General features: G+C 37.9%; 1 protein-coding gene across 2 annotated transcripts in view; it reads right to left on the reverse strand.

Annotated features, from left to right (window-relative positions):
- PRSS12 (serine protease 12) overlaps positions 1 to 24,292 on the reverse strand; it is a 77,640-nt gene that overhangs the window by 33,347 nt on the left and 20,001 nt on the right. For both annotated transcript variants that reach the window (XM_047718313.1, XM_047718312.1), the window contains exons 4-7: positions 21,540 to 21,690; positions 7,963 to 8,141; positions 6,075 to 6,216; positions 2,413 to 2,609 (exon numbers count right to left, since the gene is read on the reverse strand). In XM_047718313.1, the coding sequence (XP_047574269.1) occupies positions 2,413 to 2,609; positions 6,075 to 6,216; positions 7,963 to 8,141; positions 21,540 to 21,690 (669 nt within the window). The remainder of the gene's footprint in view (positions 1 to 2,412; positions 2,610 to 6,074; positions 6,217 to 7,962; positions 8,142 to 21,539; positions 21,691 to 24,292) is intronic.

Here is a 24,292-nt window from a genome sequence, read left to right on the forward strand (position 1 = left end):
AATGGGTATATGGTATCTTAAATCATATGTAATTTTATATTTCAAATATGGACTTCCAATAGAGTTTTCTTTATTTTAATTCTCCTGTAACATTGATTTAATACATTATTTCTAGAAAATAATATTTTTAGAGAAGATAAAATTTAGCTAAGTTAAAAGTCACGATGTTATGCCATAAAACTGGGTAAGAGACCGTCTCACTGTGGACAAAATCTCTCTAAGATTTAATACTCTGAAATTCAGAATTGGTGCAATACTGGGGCACCTGGCTGGTTCCAGAAGAGCATGCAGCTCCTGATCTCAGGGCCGGAAGTTCAAGTCCCATGCTGGGGGTAGAGATTACTTAAATAAATAAAACTTAAAAAAAAAATTGGTGTAATATTCAAATGAGAAATCCACATACTTACCATCCCCAAAATTTCCCCCAGTTCCCACAGGGTATTAACTGCATTCTTACTAGAATTACTTTTATTGAATTAGAATATTGCTTTTGAGCATTCCATCTACCACACACCCAAATATAAAAAGTGTCTATTGATCAATTATTAATTTTGAGGACTTCAATTCACAAATAAAGTTAAGGTCCACAAGTTACCTCTCAAATACTTGAAAACAGTAATAGTCTGACAACTCACTACTACAGTGCCAAAGAAGTAAAAAATCTCAATTGTTTTTAAAATGCTATTTTTTTATATATTACAATTCCATGATTTCCTTCTCTAAGCTTGTTTTAAACATGCAGTCCTTTTTGGTAAGTGGGAAAATAATGATCTCTTTGGATGAAGAAGTGGTAATATGATTCTATTCCAAAAGTATATTTGGCCCAGACATAATGTTCTTCAGACAAATGAATAGTTAATAGATATATTACTGAAATTAGGACCAAAGACATTTATAATAATGATCACATATTTTATTAATAATTATCATCCTCAGCTTTTTAAATTTTTAAAAATATATCTAGAATCCTAGAATTAAAGATTTTCAGGGGAGTTGGAAAAATTAGTTGCCTGACCATATGCATGCATTTAACCACACAGGCTTCCAGGGGACTCTGATTATAATAATTTGTATAGTATTTAGAGTACTTCATCACCTGGAGTACCGATGCAATGTGCCTGAGTAGATCACTTCATGATCCAAATACCTGCTATCTGGAGCCAAGGGTATCCATGTCTAGCAAACATGTTCTATTTCCCCCAGCCACACACAACACTCCTCACATATTCCTGGGAGGATCAGAAATCCCGCAGAAGAAAGGAGGACAAATGAAAAGCAAAACTGAAAGTATGACTAAGGGGTGAAGTAAAATGTTCTATTTCTCCTTGGTATCATGTTAGGTTAGAGCAGTGAGTCACCATGATTTCACAGGTTAGAGTACAATGAGGAATCAACTACATACTTTGACAAACTTAAGTACACAATAAATACTGTGGGATTCAACAAGTTGTGTTATTTTATAATGTGAAGATTAAAGCTTCATAGTCTCAAAACAGAAGGATGCAAAAGGGGTTGATGCAACTCTGAGGTGAAAAGGACCACTTGTGATCATTTTAACATCTATTTACCAAAAATTATGTGTTTCGATATATAATGGAGCCATGGTAGTCTTGGCAATTCTTTTTAATATCTCCCTCTATATTTTTCATTTATAATTATTCTGCCATCCTCAAAGGATGTTAAGATGTTAAGAACAGTCAGATGTTAAGTTGGTCAAGGACATGTAGTTGCCCTCTGCTTACAGAAGGATTTTTACCCCCAAATATTTCCAGACTGTTAGACGAACCAGTCACATTTTATCTGACTAGAGATATAAAGAAATTTGGAATGGGGGAATAGTAAAGGACACAGATGGGTTTCTAGAATAACAGGATATCTTAGAAAGATGGATGGGTTATTTACTCCAATAATCCTCTTAGGAACCCACTGAGAAACTGGAAAGATCTAGGTGAGTACAGAGCAATGAATGACTGGTGACCAATGACTGACAAGGCCTTGGGACTAAAGAAGAAATAAATCGTGGGGAATGCAAGAGAGAGCTATTGTTTTGTTCTAATTTTTTTTTTAAAATCCCATCCCAAATCCGTTCATTAGAATTCAAGGTGAATGAGAATCAGAGCAGGTGACCAATCAGGGGGGAAATGGACACCGCAGCTTCTTTATTCCATCTTTCAGATACATGTGATTTTAAAGATTTTTAGTGAGAAACTTAGGCTTCTATGTAAAGAATAATAACTTGAGGAATAGAAATTTTATAACCTTGGTGGAAAGACTCAAAAGTTTTTTCAGAACATCATAGAAAACTGACTTAAAAAAAGCCAAAGCTGAGAAATGCTTCCCATTCCAGACCAGTGGATAGAGGTGCAGTGGGGGTTGAATTATGGCTACTCCAAAGCTGCGGCCAATCCTCACCCAGAGATAGTCTGTATCCATTGCCACCAGGGTAGCAGGTGATGCCAACATCCTCCCGATGGCTGCAGTCGTGCCTTCCCCACTGCCTCCGGGAACACTGAACCAAACTGGACTCCTTTCCTAAGCAGCTGACGTCATCCAACCATATGGGCCCTGTGCTTTCTTCAAAGTGGTTTGCAGAGGCTTGTTTGCCATATCTGTGGCAATAAAAATAAACATTGTGCATAGAACTGCTGTCTCTTGTTTCAAGGAACCACAAATCGTAAAACAAACAACCTGATTAATCATCATAACTCCAGAGGATAAGTGCTTGTTCTTTCTCTTATCTGAAGGACACAGTTCCAGGGCGCCTGGGTGGCTCAGTCAGTTAAGTGTCTGTCTTCAGCTCAGGTCATGATCTCAAGGTCCTGGGATTGAGCCCGCACTGGGCTCCCTACTCAGCGGGGAGCCTGCTTCTCCCTCTGCCTGCTGCACCCGCCACCCCTGGCTTGTGCTCTCTTTCACTTTCTTTCTCAAGTGAGTATGCACTCAAAATAAATCTAAAAAAATAAAATAAAATAAAACTCTGAAAGACACAGTTCAAGAGCAGTGTTCACCCCATCATACATTTTGATCATCTTAACAATTTTTTATTGACTCAACAGGTACCTAATGGATAATTAATCCTTTTCCCCCATTCATTCTTGTGTTTTGGCTACAATTTAACTCACCAACCAGACAGAATGCACAGCAAAGAAATGGACCTCCCATTCCTGACAATGGAAATAACACCATAAACCATAAAATTAGAACAATTGTCTTGTATTGGCCTCTCAAGAGCCGCGGGAGCTCATCTGATTTCATCAGTTCCTCTAGACCTCTTTGGCATCATCTCTTCCAAAATAAAAACTGTGTATAAGTTCAGTGATTCCTCAAGCATACACCCAATTCATGATAAGACTTGGATTCCAGCTCACCAAAATCAGAATAATGGCGATGCTCTTTGCTTTTCGTTGTTACATAAATCTGATTTTTAAAATTGTATAAATTATATTGAGTTCCAGTTGACTTTCTTTGTAACAATGCTCCACAAAAAAATTATAATAAATATATACATTGTGGAAACAGGAAAAAGTTGCAAAATAAAAAGTTGCTAACTAAGTCACAATCTGTACTTTCATTCATCCTCCCCCCAATTTTGTTTTCTTTATTCTGCAAAATCCAAACCTCTAGAAATAACTGAGCTAAAAATTATTTAAGGTGTCTTTTGGTTCTAAAAGTCTATGTAATTAAACTCATACTCATAAAATTTTGTCAGTCACTTCCTTTACTGAATGTTTTTATTATTTCTACATAAAGAATATGAAGAAATCTTTCTCACATTAATATTCCCAGTTTCTTGTAATGCACTTGTATTGCATTTAAGAAGATGAACATTTCAATAAATTAAAAACACTGCAACTTTTCATTATCCTAAGATCTCCATTTTGCTAACTAATCAAATCTCAGCGAGAAAAAAAAATTATCCTAAATCTCATACTGCTACCACTTTGAATTTACACCACTTTTCCACAAAATGCATAAATCTGATTACTCTCTGTCCATAGCAACTATATAACAGATAAGAAGTCATTTTACTTTGAGATTTCATTCGTACAAAGAAACCCAGAGTTCACCCCTTCCTTAGTTCAAAACGTACTGTTTTAGAAATTCCTCTGTAAACCAAAAAGTAAATGTGGCCCACGCTTATTCTACCTTCTAACACAATCATTTAGAACTTTTAACAAATATTAGTGAGAACATTTTTGGAACCATCAAGGTGATGTTCTGTATATATAAGAAAAACTGAATGTATTTGTGAAACAAAATTAAAAAAATATGGAGAAAAACTGTCACTCTATTGTTTTTATTAATAAAGCAAAATATAAATATAGTAACTAGTAGTATTTACGAATCTTTCTAAATCTGTAAAAATGGAATACAGTTCTCAGGCCTGACAGAAATTCATTCAAAGATGAAATGGCACTTATTAAATAATTCTTATTAATTAAACATTAATATTTATTTGGCTGGTATGTCATATCCCTTGACACAGTAATCACAACCACACTGCCCATGAAAATGCAAAATATTGGGCAATAACATGTATTTATATCTTCATGGTACCATTGTTTATAATAGAAAAAATTAAACTAACCTAAATATTAAGTAAATTATGGTATGAACATTTAATGGACATTATGTTGTCATTAAAAATTATGACTGTAGTAATATAAAGGTAAGTAATATGGATAGAAAAAGTACATACTCTCTATCAGTTGTTATAAAATTATACACATAAATTATTATAATAATGGTATAAGAATGGAAAAATTATGGGTAGTTTTTTAATTTTTATTTTCTAAGCTCTAGTATTTTATACTACTTTTACAAATTTAAAAATATGTTTAAACATGATGATACTTGGCTTGGATGAAAGTATATTTTTAAGGTTTAATGAATATTTGCAATTAGCTCTATCTCAAGCATGAAATGATTTTGTCAATTTTTTTCAAGCTTGAGACAATTAATTCAAGCATGACCCAGAAATATGAAAAACAAGAAAGAATGGGCATTCATGGGCTTCATTCAAATAGCAGCTAAAAGGCATCATTTGCGGTTACTCTGGAATGCAGTATGTGTGTGACACGAAATCCACTGCCCAAAGTGTGACACTAGATTTTACGAGTCAGGTCAAGGGTGAGTTGGAAAGGTCATCTCATGACAAGAAGGCCATTTTTCTCAAATAAAAGTGATAATTATCATCACATTTGAGAAAGGGAGTAATGTAATACCAAAGCATGTGACACTGGACTTCCCTGCAATTTCAGACACGATGATGTCAGAACCAACACCATCTAATAGCAGTGATGCGTCCGAATAAAACTGAGCATTCAAAGCATAGAGTCTTACTTGAATAGACACAAAGAAACCTAGGGGCACCTGGGTGGCTCAGTGGGTTAAGCCTCTGCCTTCAGCTCAGGTCATGATCAGGTCCTGGGATCGAGCCCCACATCGTTGGGCTCTCTGCTCAGCAGGAAGTCTGCTTCCCCCCACCCCACCTGCCTCGCTGCCTACTTGTGATCTCTCTCTCTCTGTCAAATAAATAAATAAAACCTTAAAAAAAAAAGAAAGAAATCTAAAAGTTACCCGTGGCTCTAACCAATTACTCAAGAAGGGTGGTGACAGGAAAGGTAATGAGATAAATAACAAGATATGGTTATTCGTCATCACAGAAAATGTTACCATTTTTTTTTTAAGATTTTTTTATTTATTTATTTGACAGATCACAAGTAGGCAGAGAGGCAGGCAGAGAGAGAGGAGGAAGCAGGCTCCCCGCTGAGCAGAGAGCCCGATGCGGGGCTTGATCCCAGGACCCTGGAATCATGACCTGAGCCGAAGGCGGAGGCTTTAACCCACTGAGCCGCCCAGGTGCCCCAATGTTACCGTTTTTTACTGAGGTTTTTTGTCCTTCCATATATAGAGAGGGGAATAGGTAGGTAGGTGGGTAGATAGATGGACAGGTAGATAGATGACAGAGAACACATATTGTTAGTATGACAGAAATTACAAGTAAGGATTACAAAATGAGAATTTTAAAAATATAATTTGGCATTTAGCCGCCTCACATCTATGGGCCTTACTTAAATCCCAGCTGTCGGCAAACCACGTATGTATTCAGCTCAGTCCAGCCATCATCACAGACAGTCCCCCACAGTCCCCGGTGATACACCTCCAGGCGGCCCTCGTGGCTGCCTTTACCACTTCCAAGTCGGATGACTCCATCTGTGGGAAAGAGGAGACACAGAAACTAAGAAAATCAATGCTCAAAAAAGGGGAGAAAAACATTTTAACTTCACTAGAATTAACACTTCTTCAGGTCTCTCTCAAGGCCTTTTGTTAAACTTATTTTGGGACAGTGCTCAGTGATCTGAGGTCACTGAATTGTTTCTGAAGTATGACATAACCATATCCATCCTAAGAAAATATTCTTCTTACTTGTACTTCTATTTCCTGAGTAGAAAAATATATTCTGATATAATTCCAAAGTAGTTATTTGGATTTCCCCAGATTAAACAAATATTTGGGAAATTTCTTATAGCTTCAGTCTTGGTAAGTAGGAGAAATATCAGTAACTTACATTTAAAAAATAAGAAAACAGTAACTTGGAAATAGTTCGAAATTGTAGCTGCAAATGAAAAAATTCTGAAATACAAAGACAGAAAAAGCTATTTTGGTTAAAGTGTGATCTATCATGTCAATGCATTTATTATTCCTTAGGCATTCATAAATTATAAAAGCTAGAGTACATGATAATACAGATCTGAATTTGAAGCTTATGAGTTCAATGAATAATTAATTCGCAGAGAACCCTATCAAAAGCTTCTAAGCAGATATATAATAAATTTATCCCCCAACAAGTAGATTTAAAAGCCTTTTCTAGCCAAAATAATACAAATACCCCAAATGAAACATATATATAGTCCTGGGTAAAGGTCATACTTTTCATGAACCTCTGGGATCTTTAAAATAAATGGTCTCTTAATAACACAATCACTTTTTCTTGTAACACTTTACAGTCTGCAAAACACTGGTACACATTTTACCTCATTTGACCATCATAGTAACACTACAAGACTCTACTCCTTTGAAAGAGAAGGAAAAGGAGACCCAAGAAGATGATGTGCTCTGGCTTAAAATCTAGCATAAATGTTATATTTCTATTGTATTCCATTGTATATAAACATGTTATTCTAATAAAAATATCACGTAGAGAACTATGTAAATAAAAAGGTGTAACTTAAGCATTTCATGGGCCCTCCAAAGGTTTTTTGATTTTTTAAAGAGAGATTAAAACCCCCAACTTTTTTCTTTAAGTTCTTTTTACCACAGAAACAATGGGTTTGCAATGACCCGACTTTCCTTCTATCCTTTTCCCTTTTCTTCCCACAAAACATGTAACTACATACACACACACTCATTTTACTCAGACATGCTCTTCTTATAACACATGAGACATATCCAGACAAGTGTGCTACAGTCTGGAACAGTCAGAGAATCGAGCACAGCCAAGTTAACTTGGTTCCTTTATTAGTGTGCTTCAACCAAGAATCCCATCAATACAGTTCCACGAGCTATAAACACATTCCGAGAGTCAAGGCAGTTCAATAAATAAATGGACTTAAGTATATGTCTAATAATGTGAAATTTATCATTGCACACTGATTTTGACTGTTAAGCATTATATATTACAAAAAATTATATTTTCTGTCTATCTTTTTAGACTATAAAAAAGTGAAAAATTCAGAAATACTTATGAACAAAGACATACCATGCTGATATACAATTTCTGTCAGTTGTTTGGTTTTTGTTTTTTGTGAGTTGTTTTGCTTTGTTTTTAGTTTCATTTGCAGAATTTACTGGTGTGTTCATGTAGTTATATTATCTAAATTGAGAAGAGAAGGTAAGCCCAGATGGTGCTAGGGGCAAGGGTTGATAGATTAATGGGGTGAAATGGGGTGAAACTCTTACCTGTTAGAGGGGTACAGGACACTCCAGCATCTTCCTTATGGTCACAGTTATGCTCTCCCCAGGAACTCTTTGGACATTGCTCAATAGAAAGCTCATTCCCAGTGCAGCGTACCTCATCCAACATGATTGGACCAGAGCCTTCCCCAAAATACGCCTGATTCCATGCTTTGGCAATACCACTGAACAAACATAAGAAATCTGGATTAGACACCAAAAAGTCATCTGACATCATTTCTTTTGCCCCAGGAAAGGTACAACTATGATTAATCCATACTGCCCCTGACCAATTCACTCCACAGATCATATGTGACTTGCTATACTTCTTTCCTGTTCCTTTGTTTGTCACTCCTTCTATTTTTGGCCATCACAAGACTGCTAGTTACCCCTCAATACTCACTCCCCTTTTCTTCGTTAGTAACGGAACCTCAGAAGTTTAGGAGGGCAATGGCTATCCTGAGTAAAGATTCCATTTCGAGCCTCTTCCCCTTCCAGATGACTATGTTTGTCTTAAAATATACATACTATAATATTGACCATTTTAACCATTTTTAAGTGTACAGTTCAGTGGCACTAAGTACCTCCTCATTCTTGTGCAACTATCACCACCACCCACCTCCAGAACTCTTTAGTCATCTCAAACTGAAACTCTGGACCCATTTGAGATGACTAAGTTCTATCCAAAGATATTTAGGTAGAAGTGTTGTTGTGTATCACTTCCAGGAAGTATCCTTGTCCCACTTCTTCCTACCTGCTGATTCCAAGCAGAGATGATGGCCAGAGCTTGAGAAGCTATACTGGTCCATGAGGTGCCATTCTAAGAATGAGAGAACTACAAGCAAGAAAAAAACCAAACCCAGATGACTGTGGAACCACCAGACTAGCCTGGAGCTGACTACCTCTGGTCTTTACAGAGACAAACTCTTATCTTATTAAACCACTATTACTTTCAGTACTCTGTCACTCAGAGCCAAACATATTCCTAATTAAATATCTCTCCACTCAAATTCATGTGCACTAAATTTACTTCTCCCTTAATTCAAAGTGATCCCCGGATTTCACTACTGACTGTCAAAATGATTAATAACTTCAGAAATTGCCATGTCAACCCCTTCTAGCCTTCTAATTTTTAGAGTAGAGCATTTATATTTTCGTTTTGTTTTTCAGTGATGCTCCTTATTCAATATTCAATAATATTCCCATTATTTTGGTTGCCTTTTTCTCATACCATTATAACTACCTTGAGAATATGCAACCAAAATATATTGAAGGAAAAAAGAAAAGTCTACTAAATGATTATAATACTCCAGCAATGGCCAAGTCTTAGATAGTCAACTTCCTGGCCAAAGAAGAACTTGTTTGACTAATTTTACTAGATATTACAAAAGTTTCTTTTAAGAGAACACATGTTTAAAACAAAGCCCAAAACATCTGAAACTTAAAACCTTTAACCATTAGAGCAAACACTCATTCCTTTATCACCTGAGCCACTTTCTGTTTAAAATTCAGAGTTTGGGGGCGCCTGGGTGGCTCAGTGGGTTAAGCCTCTGCCTTCAGCTCTGGTCATGATCTCAGGGTCCTGGGATCGAGCCCTGCATGGGGCTCTCTGCTCAGCAGGGAGCCTACTTCCTCCCCTCTCTCTGCCTGCCTCTCTGCCTACTTGTAATCTCTGTCAAATAAATAAATAAAAATCAAAAATATATATATATAATTAAAAAAATAAAATTCAGAGTTTGTAAGAGGAAGAATAAAGGAAATGTTTATAAGAAGGTGTGAAGAAGGAAGGAGAAGAAAAATAGGGTAGCTTATGCAGGATATTTTCCTGGAGTTAAAATTTTTACATTTGGAATCCTCACACTTAAATCACTATCTGATATCTGTAATACCGGGGACTCTGAGAAGTCTGCTCAAACAAATATTAAAGATTAATATCTAGTGTAAATCAGACAAATTTGAAAGAAAAAAAATCCTAACGTAAATGATATTATCAAATAATTTTATGAGTGAACTTGCTTACAAGGGAAAAATGACAGAACAAAAAAGCCATTTCTACTCTTCCAGAAAGAAGGAATCAATGCTCAATTAATAGGATTTTTTTTTAAAGATTTTATTTATTATTTATTTGACAGAGAGAGATCACAAGTAGACAGAGAGGCAGGCAGGCAGAGAGAGAGAGAGAGAGAGAGGGAAGCAGGCTCCCTGTCGAGCAGAGAGCCCGATGCGGGACTCGATTCCAGGACCCTGAGATCATGACCTGAGCCGAAGGCAGCGGCTTAACCCACTGAGCCACCCAGGCGCCCCAATTAATAGGATTTTTTAAATGAAGTTTCCAGTTGTTTCAATGTGTATCTGTGTCCCCAAAGAAGAGTGTAGTGGACATATATATAAGTGTTCATATATTACTGGTCATGTCAAAAAGCTTATTCTTTCCAAGGAGAATCTTTGAGGAAGAAAAGATCTGGAAACAGGCCCTCAGGCTCAAATCTGGGCTCTATCTTTAACAAGCGAAACTGCCCTGGGGAAGTTATAAAAACCTTCCAAGCACAAAATGCTTCTTTTGAACACAGGGATGATAATCGCTCCCTCGGAGGGTTATAAGAATTAAACTGATGCAAAGTAAGAACTCAATAAACATTGGTTCCTTTTCCCTCTGGCACTATCAGGAGCTTCCCCCCACAACTGATGAAGGGCATATTTTTCACTGCTAAGCGACTGATCTAAAACCATTCTGCATTTAGTTTAAACAGACATCATATAGCTTTTGTTCTCTCCGCTCCCCAAGGTAGAGTCAGTGGAATGATGGGAAAGGGAGAATCAGTGAAAATCTCAACATGTTCTGGATTTAAGGTTGTAAATACGTTTTATTCATTTATTTTTTTTAAATCATTTTTTAAAGAATATACTTATGGGAGTAATGTAGTAACCTATAAAATACCCAACAGATCTGTGTTGTTTTTTATTAAGGATTATGAGATGATGGCCCAAAAGATCATTAAGCTATGAGTTGCATCACTCAACTTGGGATTCCTGTGGCAGAGACACAGATCCTCGGAGGCCAACAATTTCAAGGGTTTCAGTGCACATAGGCATTTTACCAAAAACAATTGTAGTGGCCAATGCAATTTTTTTTTTCTAAAGATAGCACTTACGCTCCCAGAAAAGCATATTCTGTACCAAAATGATCTTGCAAAAGTAGTCTATAAGGCTGTGAATAAATTAACATGTTTTAAGTTGCCCCTAGTAGAATAAATATCCCCTTCCAAAAGACAATATTCTCAATACAACATTCAAACCAAACTGAACAAGGGAACGTGATACCCACTGAAATAAAACTCTGAAGTCATGTGTATATTGGGACTTAGTTCCGGAATTTGGAAGCCTGAAAACTGAAATGTACCGTGTATTTACTAAGCTCAGTTCAAACCAGAAGTGAAGTGCTTGCAGTTGCGTTCCTGAGACCTGCCACACCTTTGGAAGAAGGGAAAATCCAGGACAGGAGCAAAGAGCCCTTGTTGGTGGCTCCTGAGTGGAGAAGAGTGAACCACAACCCAAGGGATAAATTCAGCATACCTCCTGTGGTTACACGGCCCATGCTGAAAGAGAGGCTTTTACATTTTCTAAATGGTAGGGGGAAAAGTCAAAATCAAGAATGTAATTTTTGACCAAGGTAAATCCTATGAAATTCAAATTTCGCTGTCCAGAAATAAGGCTGGATTGGAACAAAGCCTCACTCATTCCCAGCTTAGGGGCTGTGGCCGCTTTTGCACCACAAAGGCACAGTTAAGTGGTTGCAAAGTCCAAAGTACTTACTATCTGGCCCTTTACAGAAAAAGTTTGGTGACCTTTGCTCTAAAGGAAAGAGATTAATGAAAGCAAGTATGGAAGCTGACTTAGAGAATACTGAAAGTTGCTTAACAGAGGAGAGGGAGACAGAGGAAGGTCATGGGGAAGCCAGGAGGGAAAGCTTTGGAGAAAGGCCGATTAACAGTCTTCTTGGCTCTTTGCCCTGGGATAAATGCCAGGAAAGAAAAAGATCCTATGGAAGAACATTTCAATGGGTACAATTCACTGAGCCAGGATTAAGTGGTATAAGGAATATGGGAGAATATAAAATTTGATCCCAAACTCATAACAGAAACAAACAATAAATTCCAGATGGTTTAAAGGTCTAAATACTGGAAGGAAGGAAGGAAGGAAGGAAGGAAGGAAAGATGGAAAGAAGGAAGCAAAGAGGGAAGGGGCTGAGAAGGGAGGGTTAAGAAGTTATTGAAATAGGGGCGCCTGGGTGGCTCAGTGGGTTAAGCCGCTGCCTTCGGCTCAGGTCATGATCCCAGGTCCTGGGTTCAAACCCCGCATCGGGCTTTCTCCTCAGCGGGGAGCCTGCTTCCTCCTCTCTCTCTGCCTGCCTCTCTGCCTACTTGTGATTTCTCTCTGTCAAATAAATAAATAAAATCTTTAAAAAAAAAAAAAGAAGTTATTGAAATAAAATAAAGAACATAGTACAAGAATAATACCACCTTGCGACAAAGAGGATTTCCTGAGCAAGGTAAGATATGCAGAAGTCAGAAAAAACTAAAAAAGTTTAATTTAACCACATATAAATTTAAACTCCTGTATAGCAAAATATACCATAATCAGAGTCAAAAGGCAAACCAACAGGCAGGAAGAAATATTTGTAATATGTGACAGCAATAAAAAAATCCTCCTAAAAATTAATAATAATGTTATAATTACATTATAATGAAAGACAAAACAACAAAACATTTTTAAAAAATAGGGGCATGGAGACAATGAGGCTATTCACAGAAGAAATATCGATGGCCACTGAGCATATAAGATGCTGAATGTTACAAAGGTCAAATTAACACAGCAAAAATACATTCTAAGCTAACATATTTTTAGAGATTTAAAAGATTAGTATCTTTTTTTGTACAATATTTAGGTTAAAAGTTTTCAAACTAAAGACCTTTTATTACCCAACACGCCCCTCCCCTGCCTTCTCCCCCCAAAAAACACCCTAAAATAATGATTAGCTGGGAGTGACTCAGGATTGGCTGGGCAGAGTAACTGATATATACCATATTCCAAATATGTTAAAGATCATGTGATAGAAGTCCTAGGAAAAAGCAAAAAGCCTGATTAATTGCCTCTGAACTGTGCCCTTCCTTAACGGAGAACACAAGATGGGAGAGCAACAGCCCCATAATCATGACTCTGAGAAAAGTCATCTATGTTAAAATACACTCTTAAGACACTACTTGGGTGTTTTATGATCTTTCTTATAGGTTTCCATATTTCCCACTGTTTATAAACATTTTAATGATCACAAAAGTGTTTAATTGAAACAAACTAATCAGAAAAAAACAGAACTAATCACAACAACAACAAAAATGTTAACTAGGAAACTATGATGCAACACAAACCAGGTTTTCTGGCTCACTTTCTTATTAAAATTAAGAAGATACTTATACACACATTCCTTCAGCCACTAGTATTTCCCAGTGCCCTGGACTGCGCTGGCTTTCAGGGGATACCAAAGAAACTCATGACTCTGCCTTTAAAGAAATTCTGTGATATTAAGGAAAGCAACATAAAACTCAAAGATTGTTGGTGTGCCTGGGTGGCTCAGTTGGTTGAGTGTCTGACTCTTGGTTTCAGCTCAGGTCACGATCTCAAGGTCCTGAGATGGAGTCCCACATCAGGCTCCACGCCCAGCTTAAGGTAATCACTCATCATTTCTCTGCCCTTCCCCACCTCTCAAAAAAACAAAAACAAAAGCCAACCTCATGGATTGTTAAAGTCAAAAAAATGTCATGTGAATTCAACAGTTATGTGTTCATTGTCCCTCATTTATGAAAATCATTCCCCCACCCTCCCTGGCAGTTCGTTTGTAATAAAGTCCCAGTATTGCCCATTTTCTTACTCTCTAGCCACAAAATAAATTTGTGGAATAGGGGTGCTCTGAAATAATACACTGATTTATTAAGTGATTTTCTGTAAGTCTATTTGACCTACATCTATAACAGCAATGCCCAATAAACACTGAATTGATTCTATGTCTGATCCTCATCCAAAACATTCTTAAACCTATTTGACGACTCTGATTGTATTTGTATAAAGTTTGTGTTCATGGTAAAAGCCCAAATAAATAGCATCATCTGACTAATTCAAGCACCAGACTAAATTACTACTTTGAACAGACACGGAATATAGCTAGGCAATTCTATTGTGCAAGGTAATTGTTTGTTAGGTTATAAAGATTGGTCCTTTAACTACAAATATCAGTGTGTGACACAACTTATGAATGAAAAAATTCATTGTTAATGATCAATATCCTAGATTTCTCTCTGGAGAACAATCCCCTGCATTTCCAGTAGTGTGATACTGGATGCACACGGAATGCTTACTGTAGGCCAGCACTGGTCTACCAGGTTTATGTGTATTAACTCATTTAATCCTCCCTACAACCCCATATTCTGATCCCCAATTTACAGAAGAGGAAACAGAGGCCCAGAAATTAGATAATTTGCCCAGCATTACACCACCACTGCTGGTGAAGCTTGTCTGGCTATACAGCTAACTCTGAAGCACTTTGCTATATAAAGCCTCAGGGGGGCATTTTAAGGGGGGGGCGGGGAACCTCAAATACAGTCTATCAGCATTTTCTCCCTACAGTGAACTTTTATCTCTTGACTTCTCTATTTCTCTCAGCCCTATATTTGTATTTATTCTTATTAACCCCTGGCTATTTGGCAAATAGTGTAACATGAAAAAAAAAAAATTCTACACTGGGAAATCTCAAGATTCTGGTTGTTGGGGTGCCTGGGTGGCTCGGTTGGTTGAGCGACCGACTCTTGATCTCATTTTGATATCAGATCAGGTCTCGATCCTCAGGGTTGTGAGTGCAAGCCCTGTGCTGGACTCCATGCTGGCCATAGAGTCTACTTAAAAAAAAAAAAGAGGATTTTGGTTCTCACTTAACAGTATGACTTTAGGCCTGATTTCCCCCTTTTACACAAGGTCTCCAGGTTCCCTTTAGGATAAAAATCTATAAAATACAAAAAAAAAATTTATTAGAACTACCCTATGACCCAGCAATTGCACTGCTGGGTATTTACCCCAAAGATACAAACGTAGTGATCCGAAGGGGCACGTGCACCCGAATGTTTATAGCAGCAATGTCCACAATAGCCAAACTATGGAAAGAACCTAGATGTCCATCAACAGATGAATGGATAAAGAAGATGTGGTATATATACACAATGGAATACTATGCAGCCATCAAAAGAAATGAAATCTTGCCATTTGCGATGACGTGGAAGGAACTAGAGGGTATCATACTTAGCAAAATAAGTCAATCGGAGAAAGACAACTATCATATGATCTCCCTGATATGAGGGAGAGGAGATGCAACATGGGGGGTTAAGGGGGTAGGAGAAGAATAAATGAAACAAGATGAGATTGGGAGGGAGACAATAAACAGTAAGATAAAAAAGTAAAGAAGTATTTTTTAAAAAGCAATCTGTATCACATTTTTATTCTAACCACTCAATAAAGTAGTTTTGTATAATTTTATAGCCAAAAAAAAAAAAACTAAGAAAGATGTGTTTACAATTTTTTAAATTCCTATGTAAGTTATGGCATAGCCACACAATAAAATATGATGTCATAGTTCTAAACTATGTTTTTAAGAGTTTTGAAAGACATGGGAAAAGTCTTTAACTGCACAAAAGGAACTCTGATTAAAATGTCTCCACCTGGAATGCAAGCTGGTACAGCCACTCTGGAAAACAGTATGGAGGTTCTTCAAGAAGCTAAAAATAGAGCTACCCTACAACCCAGTAATTGCACTACTAGGAATTTACCCCAGAGATACAGACGTAGTGATCCAAAGGGGCACATGCACTCCAATGTTCATAGCAACAATGTCCACAATAGCCAAACTGTGGAAAGAGCCTAGATGTCCATCAACAAATGAATGGATAAAAGATGTGGTATATATACACAATGGAATACTATGCAGCCATCAAAAGAAATGAAATCTTGCCATTTGCGATGACGTGGAAGGAACTAGAGGGTATCATACTTAGCAAAATAAGTCAATCGGAGAAAGACAACTATCATATGATCTCCCTGATATGAGGGAGAGGAGATGCAACATGGGGGGTTAAGGGGGTAGGAGAAGAATAAATGAAACAAGATGGGATTGGGAGGGAGACAAACCATAAGTGACTCTTAATCTCACAAAACAAACTGAGGGTTGATGGGGGGAGGGGGGTTGGGGGGGTGGGGTTATGGATATTGGGGAGGGTATGTGCTATGGTGAGTGCTGTGAAGTGTGTAAACCTGGTGATTCACAGACCTGTACCCCTGGGGATAAAAATATATGTTTATAAAAAATAAAATTTAAAAAAAAATACAAAAAAAATAATAAACAGTAAGATAAAAAAGCAAAGAAGTATTTTTTAAAAAGCAATCTGTATCACATTTTTATTCTAACCACTCAATAAAGTAGTTTTGTATAATTTTATAGCCAAAAAAAAAAAACTAAGAAAGATGTGTTTACAATTTTTTAAATTCCTATGTAAGTTATGGCATAGCCACACAATAAAATATGATGTCATAGTTCTAAACTATGTTTTTAAGAGTTTTGAAAGACATGGGAAAAGTCTTTAACTGCACAAAAGGAACTCTGATTAAAATGTCTCCACCTGGAATGCAAGCTGGTACAGCCACTCTGGAAAACAGTATGGAGGTTCTTCAAGAAGCTAAAAATAGAGCTACCCTACAACCCAGTAATTGCACTACTAGGAATTTACCCCAGAGATACAGACGTAGTGATCCAAAGGGGCACATGCACTCCAATGTTCATAGCAACAATGTCCACAATAGCCAAACTGTGGAAAGAGCCTAGATGTCCATCAACAAATGAATGGATAAAAGATGTGGTATACACACACACACACACACACACACACACACACACAATGGAAGACTACTCAGCCATCAGAAGAGATGAAATCTTATCCTTTATAATGACATGGTTAGAACATGGTTATTATGCTGAGCAAGAAAGACAGACAATTATCATATGGATTCACTCATACGAGGAATATAAGTGTACAGACGATCATAGCAGAAAGGAGTTAAAAATGGAATGGGAAGAAATCAGAGAGGGAGATAAACCATAAGAGACTCTTAACTATAAGAAAGAAACAGGGTTTTGGAGGGTAGGTGGGTGGAGGGATGGGCAATTGGGTGATGGGCCTTAAGGAGGGCACCTGATGTGATGAGCACTGGGTGTTACATGCAACTGATGAATTACTGAACTCTACATCTGAAACTAATGATGTTCTGTATGTTGGCTAATTGAAATTAAATAAAAATAAATAAAATATTTCTACCTGAAACTTTGCTGTGTACATGCACATTCTCAAGACAATTTTCTAACGTCTGGCTGCTTCATTTCCTGCTCCTAATCTTTCTCCAAGTTCTGGGTTACTCAAATTATAACTATCAAAAATACAGTCATTTCTTTTGTGTTTAGGAAGCTTGCCAGCTACCAAAATCCACAGACACCATTAAAAGATGAAAGCCAACAAACAGCATCTCACGAAGAAACTGTAACCACCACTCCAGGGAGGCATGATGTCGTTTCCCTTTGGAAATTCAAGAAACAAATAAAGACATGAAATCTGCTTAGGAAAAAAAATCATAAATCCAGACAAGCAACAAAATTATGCTGTTATCAACCATGTGCCACTAAAAACTATTTCATCTGAAAGTGCTGTGCCACTAAATAAGCAAACAAATTATAAAGGAGGAGCAGGTGCAGAATATTGCTTTAATGCAAACTTAGGAAAGAACTATAAAACCAAGTGAAAGAAAGGCAAAAACAAACAATATCAGCTCAGATCATCAGAGTGCTGACAATAAAAACAAAGTCTACCAAGCTGAATCATTGGTTGCTGCGTAGGCTTGTGGAGGACTTTTGCCGCCTTGTATATCTGCAGGTATTTTTCCTTTCAATTACTTTTCCAAACATGAATTTCCTCACACAAAAGATAGCAATAAGCTAATGCTCGAGAAAGATGTAAATACTTGGCCTTCGCATGCTTTCGACATTAATATAGTCTTCCTGGTGATTCCATCTCTATATCCTTTCTCTGTAATAAACTATTGTTTGTCAACATGGTCCATGTTCAGGGCGCTTGGGTGGCTCAGTGCGTCAAGCCTCTCTGCCTTCGGTTCAGGTCATAATCCCAGGGTCTTGGGATCAAGCCCCCATCAGCATTGGGCTCTCTGCTCAGCAGGGAGCCTGCTTCCTCCTCTCTCTCTGCCTGCCTCTCTGCCTACTTGTCATCTCTGCCTGTCAAATAAATAAATATAAAAAAAAAACAAAAACACATGGTCTATGTTTAAGAACTGTTTAAGTGAAAGAAATCTTTGGCTCTCAAGAAAATTTCACATTACAACAAATTTTTAGAATCACTTCTATAATTATAAACATAATCAATATTCACAGTGTATCTCCAGGATACTCTAAATTTTCTATGCAAACCTGCGTTTTCCCCCACAGAAATATATTAATATTAAAAAATGCCTTACAGCTTAAGTTTAGAGTAATCCATACAGCAGTTAGTAACGTTAAATACACTATTACTCCACCCTTCAAGTTCTTCACTTGATCTTAGCCAAAAGGCCGAGATGCGATCCACCCTTCAAGTTCTTAATATTTTTGGCAAAGACATAGGTTTCTTAGTAACTAACATTAAAATCAATTAGCACCACATAATTGATCACCAGTAAATATGCATATACACACACTAGAATGTTTTAAAAATATGAAATTCATAGATAGAGCTAACTAAATGGAAGTTCTGAATAGAGAACTAGTGTTGGATAATTTACCACCAAATACTCAGTTTATTTTGAATGTTAAAAACATCTTTCAACTATAACAGTCCCTCATTTGACTGACCTTGAGAGCCAATGTGTATTATATACTTATTATGTGTGCTAACTGTTCTAGAACCTGGGTTAGACAACAGTCCCTATATGTCAAGAAATACGTTATAGATGGGGGAATTGGATGAAGAGATACTCTGTAACTTTTCTCATCTCCAGAAGTAGGACAGAGATCCAGGTTGTTCTGAGTACAGGGCACATGATAACTTTATGCTGTGTTCATTCTAACAGCAACACCTGGAAATTTGAGGAAGATTAGTATTGAAATCGATAACCCCTCAGAACATTTTGAAAATCTAGTCTCAAAATGAATGCTTAATAAGAATTTTTCTCAAAAGGAACTGGTTGGCCTTATTTCTAACCCACCCAAAGAAAACGATCATAATGGTAACTTCACACCACTGATAATTATAAGCTCCAGAGACACAAGATTTGCCACGCAGATCCTGTCCTATACCTGAACTCTGAAATAGCCATTAGGTCGCAGAATCAGTTACGGAGGAAATGTAACTTGACAGTGAAGGATCAGGTTAATGCCAACTTAACCCAGTGCTCAAGCTTCGCCCCATAAGTGGGAAGACCCCAAGACACATCACCTGTGATAAATCCTGGCCAAAATACCTGCTTTGATCTAATCAGACATTTGGATCTAGCCTCCAATGTCAGGAATTAAAAGAGCCAGAGGAGTAAACTAAATGACACCAGTAGGAAGAAATAAGACAAATCCAGGAGGAAAGGACATTCTCAAGAACGAATGTCTCTCTCTTCCACAAGTCAGTGTCATGAATAACAAGAGGCTGTTCTAGATTCAAAAGAGACTTCAGGTACACAACATCCAGATGCACTGCATGATCCTGGACTAAATTCTGCTTAAGACAGTCCATCTGCCAAGGACACTGTGGGGGCCACTACAGGAAACTCATTGTGTTGGGGTATTAGAAAATGTTAAGAATGCGGGACGCCTGGGTGGCTCAGTTGGTTAAGCAGCTGCCTTCAGCTCAGGTCATGATCCCGGTGTCCTGGGATCGAGTCCCACATCGGGCTCCTTGCTCTGCAGGGAGCCTGCTTCTCCCTCTGCCTGCCATTCTGTCTGCCTGTGCTCGCTCTCTCTCCCTCTCTCTCTCTCTCTGATAAATAAATAAAATCTTAAAAAAAAAATTAAAAAAAAAAAAAAGGAAATGTTAAGAATGATCACCAATGGGGCGCCTCGGTGGCTCATTCAATTAAGCATCTGATTTCTTAACAGGTCATGATCTCGAGGTCGTGATATCCAGCTCCAAGTAGGACTCCACACTGGGTGTGACATCTGTTTAAGATTCTCTTTCTCACCCACTGCCCCTCCCTCACCACTTGCACATACACACACACACACTATCTCTCTCTCTAAAAAAAGTGGTAATTACCTATGATATTAGTTGTGATAATGTTAATTTGGCCATGTAGCACCATGTTCTTATTTTTAAGAGACACATACTGAAGTATTTAGAGATAGAATGTTAAAATGTCAATATTTTACTTTAAATTGCTTCATTATAAATACAGAGTTTTGAAAGGGGGGGCAGTTGCAAAAACAATCACAAAACAAATAAGTATAAAATGGTGTAAGGTTCAAAAATCATGCTTCAGTGTCAAGGATTATGCTTAATTGAAAAGAAACTGATACGTGAACAGTAAGCTTTGATCTAAAGAGGCCGCCCCATCACCACCACCTGCAAAAAGCTAAAGGAAGAAATTTACAAATTTAAAGTAAAATATCAACTTCGAAAAGATCCCCTAATTTTATCTTGTTTTTTTAAGATTTATGTATCTATTTTACAGAGAGACTGTGGGGCCAGAGGGGGGAGGGGCAGAGAGAGGGGCAATCTCAAGCAGACTCCACGCTTAGCACAGGCCCACGGAGGGGCTTCATCTCACGACCCTGAGATCATGACCTGAGCCAAAATCAGGAGTTAGACACTCAACCAACTGAGCTAGCCAGGCACTCCAATCTCCTAATATGATTTTAGAGAAACTTTTAGGTGTGTTATACCAATGTTCAGAATCACTAAAGAAAGGGATTAAAAACCAAAATTACAGCATACTATTTCAGAATAGGACTTAGGACAACATGAAATGTTCATTTTCATACCGCTGTTTTTATTACACATGCTTCATTTCCACATCCTACATGGGAATTATTTCCTTTGCACATTAATAAACATCTTCTCTTCTAAGCACATACCTAACAAATCAGAAAGCAAAGTCAAAAGTTAAGATAATACTTGGAGACAGAAGGTGAACTTCAGTTAAACCCTAACAGCAGATGACTTCAGTAAGTCTTTGCTACCGACAGTGCTGGTGATTACCTGGGAATAATATAAATGCAAATAATGAAAAGAAGTAAAAGGGTGACATTCTCAGAGATATAAAAGCAATTGAATTCAGATACAAACAGGCTGGACCTATAGGTACACATAAATTCTCTTCAGGGAGCCTACAAGCTAGCGCAAAGATCGCAAGGTGGCTTTTTCTATTTGTTTGAGGAACTGTACAATTTAAACACACAGCCACCTGCCTCTGGGTGTGGGAAGAAGAGATTCCAAAATTTAAACGAAGTAAGAATAAAAACAAACCTCAGGCCCAGCTGCCTGCAGATCACCTCTGCGTCTGCTTCATCCCACTGGTCATCACAGACAGTCCCCCAATGACCAGCATGGTAGATTTCCACTCGGCCTTCCCGCACGCTGCTCCCACCCACGAGGCGTATGGCGGGGAATGTCGGGCCTGTGCCGGGTGAAATTAGAAACAAATTACACCTACACATTTGCACTGAATTATGAGATTAGATATATTCTATTTGTTTGCCATTCTCAATAATTAAGTCATATTTATTAAACCACCTCAGGGATTTGCACATACACACACACACACATCTAGTATGTATTACAGTATTCTTGACCAATTAAAATACTCCAAATTGGGGGTGCCTGGCTGGCTCAATCAGTATAGCGTACAACTCTTGATCTCCGGGTTGTGAGTAGTCAGAACCTTACGTTGGGGGTAGAGTTTACTTAATAATAAAAAAAAAAAAGGGGGCGCCTGGGTGGCTCAGTGGTTAAAGCCTCTGCCTTCGGCTCAGGTCATGATCTCAGGGTCTTGGGATCGAGTCCCGCATCGGGCACTCTGCTCTGCAGGGAGCCTGCCTCCTCCTGTCTCTCTCTGCCTGCCTCTCTGCCTACTTGTGATCTGTCTGTCAAATAAATAAAAAAAAAATTTTTAAAAAAAAATAATAATAATAAAAAAAAAAGTGTTCGGGGCGCCTGGGTGGCTCAGTGGATTAAGCCGCTGCCTTCGGCTGGGGTCATGATCTCAGGGTCCTGGGATCGAGCCCCACATCGGGCTCTCTGCTCAGGGGGAGTCTGCTTCCTCCTCTCTCTCTGCCTGCCTCTCTGCCTACTTGTGATCTCTCTCTCTGTCATAAATAAATAAAAAAATCTTTAAAAAAAAAAGTGTTCAATAAAAATTATTTCAAAAAATACTCCAAACTGAATTACATCCATACAAATAGCTCCTAAGAGGAAGTAGTCCAAATTCAATTTTCCTCCCAACAACCTCAGAAGCCAGAAAAGACACACTCAAAACTATAGTTTATTGGAAACACATTTGATTTTTATGGTATTATAGTGGGGACACTAATTTTTTTATGCACAGTAACTTGAGCATTACCAACGTGTAATCCTTAAAAATGGCACTTATGTCTGTAACATCCTTGTCTTCAGTACAGAAATATTTTTGTATTTGTAGAAATCAAGTTAACATCTAACTCATTATAACAAGGTAGTGAACATCATGGACAATACCTACAAAAAACAAGATTGGAGAATTCACTTGGGTATGAATCGGCTCATATTCATTTTCTAAGAACTACCAAAGGCTTCCCATTGCAAACTCCTTATTACGGTCCACAGTGCCCTGAGCTAGCCCTTGTTAGTGTCCTGAACATCCCTCTCTACACCTGGCCTCCTTCACCAGGCTATACCTACGACCCCTCTTCCTTCTGTCCCTTAAACAGTCAAGGTTGTTTCCCACCATAGGGTTTGTACGCTTCCGGTTCCTTCTACTTGAAAAGTGTTCCCGCAGATATTCCCCTGGCTTCATCACTCTCATCATTCAGTTCTCAACCCTGAATTGCCCTTTGTTTAAGAGGACTCCCCTCTTAAGTTGGTCTTCCTAACCAACACAGCACACAAAGTTACTTTCTACTACATTGTCTTCCAAATATTTATTTTATCTAAGACTGTCATTGATTCATTGATTTCCACGTTGTCTACCTCTTAACAGCTAGAACTCAGGACAGAGACCGTGCCTTTCTCTTTCACCTGTGTATCTTAGGTACCCAGCATACAGAAGGCATTTAATAGATATTTGTTGACTGACTGGACTGATAAGTGACAGCCAGAAGCCTAGAAAGAATATTCCAAACAAGAAAAAATACTTAGCAATATTCATTCACTCAATTCTGTTTAATAGATACTAGGCACCACAGGGGCATTTTTTTTTTAAGATTTTTTGTTTGACAGAGAGAGATCACAAGCAGGCAGAGAGGCAAGCAGAGAGAGAGAGGGAGGAGGAAGCAGGCTCCCTGCCCAGCAGAGAGCCCAATGCAGGACTCGATCCCAGGACCCTGAGATCACAACCTGAGCTGAAGGCAGAGGCTTAACCCACTGAGCCACCCAGGCAGCCCCATAGGGGCATTTAAAGGAGCACTAGACAGACCCTATCATCAGGAGGTTTGCCACCTAAGGACCTGGTCAAAATGAGCACAGAGAAGATCATCAAGACCCTGCGGGGGCTCAGAAGCAAGGGAGCTTGCTTACCATTGGAGGTAGCCTGGAATCCCTTCTGAAGGAGCTGGTATCTGAAGAGGGCCAAAGTGGATGGATGGGATTTCAGAAGTCAGAGATAGGGTAAGTGCGGTTCAGCAAAATGAACAGTATGAGCAAATGTACAGAAGCACAAAGTTGAATGTGTTTGGGAAATAGCAAGACAGTGTAATTTTTCTGGAATAAAGGATGTAATAGGGTAAAAGTTTCAGAACAGGCTCAGCCCCTATTCAGAAATTTAATTGCAGCTTTTGCCAAATGCTAACCATTTATCCACATGAAATACGCTTCTAATTCCCCCACAGTGTAAGAAGTTGTCAGTAAATGATATTGGGATATTTATATTTATATTCAAACATCATACCTGAATTTTGAATCAGAAATTCAGGTTAGTGAATATTAACATACACTCATATTCTGATCTTCATAATTTAGCTTATTTACATAAGTCAACTAGTATTTACAATTTGTAAAAAGGACAAAGATAGTTTTAATAAACATAA

This window comes from Lutra lutra, chromosome 2 (genome assembly GCF_902655055.1).
Source record: "Lutra lutra chromosome 2, mLutLut1.2, whole genome shotgun sequence".
In the NCBI taxonomy this organism is placed as follows: Eukaryota; Metazoa; Chordata; class Mammalia; order Carnivora; family Mustelidae; genus Lutra; species Lutra lutra.